The sequence below is a fragment of the Teleopsis dalmanni genome, chromosome 1 (genome assembly GCF_002237135.1).
Source record: "Teleopsis dalmanni isolate 2A chromosome 1, ASM223713v2, whole genome shotgun sequence".
Taxonomy (NCBI): Eukaryota; Metazoa; Arthropoda; class Insecta; order Diptera; family Diopsidae; genus Teleopsis; species Teleopsis dalmanni.
The window spans coordinates 78,006,749-78,012,270 of record NC_051846.1 but is presented as its reverse complement, the minus strand read 5'-3'; the positions used below and the strand labels follow the sequence as shown (position 1 = coordinate 78,012,270).

General features: G+C 23.9%; 1 protein-coding gene across 1 annotated transcript; it reads right to left on the bottom strand.

Moving 5' to 3' along the window:
- Positions 1-295: 295 nt before the first annotated feature.
- LOC119685567 (alanine--glyoxylate aminotransferase 2-like) lies at positions 296-4,966 on the bottom strand. Its single transcript, XM_038099889.1, has 2 exons — positions 4,545-4,966; positions 296-437 (listed from the first exon to the last, which is right to left on the bottom strand). Exons 1-2 carry the CDS (start codon positions 4,631-4,633, stop codon positions 296-298), a joined length of 231 nt encoding a protein of 76 aa, XP_037955817.1. The 5' UTR covers positions 4,634-4,966.
- Between the last annotated feature and the right edge of the window lie 556 nt (positions 4,967-5,522).

Sequence of the window (5,522 nt, the reverse complement as noted above, 5' to 3'; positions counted from 1 at the left end):
AAATTCGAAAAGAATTTTAAATTTTATTTTGTTGAAATAAATATTTTGTTGTAAATATGTATTATATCTCCATAAATATTAATATAAAAGTTTATTATTATTATTACTTTTATTATTTATATTACATATGCGAATATATTCACTTGATGAAAAATTAATTTCAGTTTAAATTAAAACTGTTTTTTACTATAAAAAAAGCTATTTAAAATATAATATATGAAGAATATATATTATGTTATTTAATATTCAATTTAGAAAAATATATTGGTATACATATTATTTTTTAAACAAAGAATTATAATAATTGAAATGACTTACCATGAGCCACATTATTAATGCAGTCCAAATATCGTGTGCCTTCTTCATCAAACATGTACTGACCCTGACCGCGTACGATTTTTAGCGGATCAGAACGATAAAATAGCTGACAAGCTTGGCTATATTGTTTTTTTTTTTTGTTATTTTAGATTATTAGTTGGTATTTAATTTGAAATTTTCAAATTCAGCAGATTGGTTTGATTGGAAGCACAGCAGGTTCCATTGATTTGGAAAGAAAAGCACAAGAAAAGAATATTTTTTTTTGGTTGCTATCGATTTATATATGGAAAGTATGCTTAAAATAAGCTATTGTTATAAAAAAATACATAATATATTTATATAATATTTATACCTAATAATATATATCTAAATAAAATAAGTAAACATATACACAATATTTATAATATAATATTTGGTATTTAACAATTGTTTTTCAAACAGAAAGTAAATATATATTTTTAATATTTCACCTTAAATATGTTATATATAAGAATATACGTTTATTATTATAATAGATTTAATGTAATGTTAATATAATATATAGCTTAAAATATTACATCTTTTAAGTTTTTGTTTGTACTGATGAAGGCTTATGTATTATATATAGAAATTTAATAATAATTTATTTTCCTTTTTTTTTGCCATTGTATTCATATTAAAAACGATTTCGATTTTTTTCTTATTTCAATAAACATAATATAAATCAAAATGTATCATAAAATTTATTCATTTTATATAGCTCTATTAGAGCTATGAAAAGGTACTAATTAGCATATTATCTAACAGTTAAAGTCTCATTTTAAGTAGTGGTATCACAATGAACCCACTAAATTCGCCAGTTTATTAATTGAGGTAACTGCTCAATTAATAAATCAACACAACATTTCATCTATATTAAATCTTAAATGTATCAAAAAAAATATATGGCTTTCAATAATATAAACTACATCAATAATTAATTAAATTTTTTAATTTATATATTATTATGAACTCAATTTTACTATCGAACAATACGATATCAATAATTATTAATACAAACCAAATATTTTTATTAATAATTTATTATTTTTGATTTTAAAAGAAATTAATTATGATCTTAATTCTATTTTTTTGAAATAATTTTAAAATTTATTTTATATATTTACTTCAAAAGATATAGATATATAAAAAAAATTTTTTTTCGCATAAAATATTAGAGAAAAAACTTATAAGCTTTAGAATAATTTCTAAATAAATATTAAACTTAAAATTTAATTATTAAATATATGAATAATAATATAATCATTCTAAATATGCAATATATAATAATGTAATAATATAAAATATTACTTAATAAATATTGAGCACATTAAGCAGCAAATTATTAAGATTAAATAAATTATTGTTAGTCTCTAACCATGAGAGAAAATTCATGAGTAAAGTAAAAGCGTTAAAAAAGAAAGTGAACTGCAATTAGAGTACTAAAACAATCCATTCAAAATTCTATCTACGTATCTAACAAATATTCTAAAAACAATATTGATTTTAATCCGAAATGCTAATGAATTTCTCACACAAAACTTATGGTGATCACTCATACGCCATAGAAACCCGCATTTAAATAAATATAACGACTTTTGGCTACTTCGCAATAAATTGTATATGTATACTTTTTTGTTTCAATTTTTTTTCTCATATTTTTGGAACTTCCAATTATTGATTCTATACTAAATATTAATTTGTATTAAAAATAAACATTAAAGCCCTTTTGTGGGGTGTTTCAATATTGATTTCGTTAAATGACTTGTTAAAATTTGTTAATTTTATTGAAGTGGCAATTATGAATGAATTGTTAAGTTGAAAAGTGAATATTTAATTTTTATTAATTTTAATAATTTTTAATAATTTTTTTATTGTAAACAAAGTGAAGTATTTTTAATGCTATTCAGAACGGTTTTCTCTATAACAGATTGTTTTTGTTAGATTATTATATATAATAGATGAATGCAATACAGACAAGCATATGTTGCTTAAGAATTTTAAGATAGCTTTCAACCAATTAAATGAGTTTTATGTGACTAAAAATGGATACAAAGCAGGGTTAAGAGATGATACTTTTAAGATCTGTAATAAATTGTTGACCAACATTTAATAATTCAATATGAGATTGATGACACCAAAAATTTTAAGACTCTAAACAGATAAGTATACTAAAGTCAAAATTTTTAATGCTTGCGTAAAATTGGTGTTTCTTTACTGCTCTGAGACATGAGTCGTTACAAAGAAAACCTAGTGAAAACTACAATGCTTTATTAAAGTACATAAGAAGTGTTGTGTTACTAACCAGCACAACAGTAGTACTGAAGTAAAAAATTAGAAGTATGATTAAATCGGTTATGTTCTACATGAGATCTAGAATTAAATTTCTCATGTAGCTCTGAATTAAAACCGTTAACTACAAGACGACGTGGTAGATCTCAAACAACGTGCAGAATGATTTTTAATCATCAATATAAGAAAAGTGATCAATAACATAATATTAAACACTTAATTCCATATGTTCGAAATTAAAAATATATATGTTAAATTTTAAAATTTCCTATATGGAACAAATTCTACGCCCATTAAACAAATATGATATGTAGGTTATATATGTAGGTTTTTATATGAAAATATAATAATAAAAGAAAAATCTTTTCTTTAAAATTAAGTTAATTATTTTACAGCAAGTAAAACTTTTAAACCAGTTGACTGGTGATGAATATTCACTATTCTAAACTATTTAAAGAACTTTGCAATGGGTATTGCTGTAGCAAAATAATTAATTTAATTTTTGATAAAAAACTTTTCTTATATCTTATAATCGGATAATAAAACTACAATTTTTATATCTTGAATTTGTGGATGTCTATGAAAACAGTCAGTTCCTTAGAACCTATATATTATTTCAGATATCGGTACGAATTAAAAAAGATTGACAACTTGATTTTTATACATTTTTGATTTTCTTATAATATTTTTAATATTTATTAAAATATTGTATATTAGAACATATTAGAACAATTTTGGGTTATTCTGCTATACGTTTGGAACACTATAATGTGGAATTGTCTTTATGATGAAAAGGACTATTTAGAACTATTTAGAAGTTCGACGGATTCGAATAGCAAAGAAAAGATAAGGGCAAAACTTTATTTAATTTATTGAAATTTGGCTGACCAACGCTGATTCGAGTATTGCCAAGTACTCATCATTAGTGGTCTTAGGAAGTATTATATTTTAGCACAACATTTTTATATAAAAATGATGGATCACTCTACTAAACAATGGCATAAATCTAAAAATTATTTATTTTACTTTTTTAAGTGATAAGAACTATTTTTGATAATAAACTCAGAATTAAAATAAATAATTTAACTTTAAAAATATATCTCTATAAATTTTGTTATTACTCATTTGCTTTTATTGCAAAACATATTAAACAAATATCAAACAAATTTATATTTATTTTTCTTTATCACTGTAGAGTATTCAAATGAAATATTGTTTTAAAATAAATAAAAATATTTTAACAAAACAAAAAAAAACTAACAAAGTTTATATATTAAAAAATCTATATATTAAAAAAAACTAACAAAGTTTATATATTAAAAAATCTAAAAATATTTAAATTTGTTGCTAATTAAAATTTCTTCCTTATCAAAAGTTTAACAAAATTGCTACAGCACAGGTGTCAGCTGCACTCGCTCTGCTTAAAGGGACAACAACAAAATAACGAGTAAAACACGAGTCAAATATAAAAAATCACAACACAGTGAGAAACTGCACCAAACAATTTTTTCTACGGGTTGAAAAACAAAAATACAAAAACAAAATCCTCAAAATACAACACACAGAGTCAGTAGAACATTCGCTATGCTCTCATTTTTCTTCACCTATGCGCGGAAATTTTAAAAGAGGAGCGATGACACTAGAGCAAACCAATGCGGGTGGTGATGTGCATGTGCTCCATGACCTTGACAAAGAAAGTATGAAACTAATTGACCTTGTCGAAAAAAAACAGTTAATCAAAATGCAGGAAAAAATATCTTAAATATATACGTTAACAAACAAAAAAAAAACAAAAAAATAACAATAATTAAAATAAAATAAAAAATAATTTAAAAACTATTTAACTTAAATATAACTTATAGCAAAAAACTTAAAATTACACTATTTTAATTTCTTATTCAATAAAAAATACTCACCCAATATGTTTATTTCGTAATTTAATTGTATCTGATTTAGATAGTTTTTCCGACATCATGGATTCAATTTGTTCACGTGCAAAAGGCATTTTAGTTTTATAATTTTCGTTTTTTTTGTTATTTTTTAATAATAAATTTAAACTAAACTTTTTTAAAATTTAAAAAAATGTAACGACTTTATTTTCTACTTCACCACAAAGCGCCTGCAGCGTGTTGCCACAACTATTGTTTACCAGCAACTGTTTATGAATTAAAAAGAATTGCCTTGCCTTGCCTTCCGTTCAACTAACAGTTGAATTGATACACTTTCAACGAATGCTCTTGCTCGTTATTTGTTTGGTAAATAAATGACTTTGTGTTTTATTGGTCAATGCGTGTGTAATGCACGAACTGACCACTTGTCTTTAAATTCTAAAACTGAATGACGACTTCAACTCTGCAGTTTAGCATTTTTATACGATAGTCCATCATAATTTTGTTGTTATTATTTTTTAAAGCGTTTAGCGTACGTGTGTATGTGTTTGTGTGTGCACGGTTTGTGTTTGTATTTGCATACATCTTTATCTATCTGTGCCTTTTCGACTATCTGCCTAAAATTTGCCTCTTGCTCTTTTTGAGCATTTGATTTGCTTGCTGGCTTGTTAGCTTGTTAGAATTCGCGATAAGCCAGGCTACTAACATCTGTTTTTTGTTTCATTTATGCGCAATAAATCTGTAATTGTTGCTAAATACATACAAAAAAGGCTTGTTTGTTTGTGTTCACAAGTGCCTGCCATATTCCTCAATATGTGTCGGGGGTTGTTTCTGATTGCAAGCAGAAGTTTCCTCAAAGAGTGATAAGAATTTTCATTTCATATAGTTAGTCGTTTTTTAGTTTGTGTTTTTGTTTTTATTTTAATTTGTGTTTTTGTTTTTGTTTGAATTCGTTAAGCTTTACATTATATTCTTAACATGAAAATTTAGGTTCATTGAGGTTAT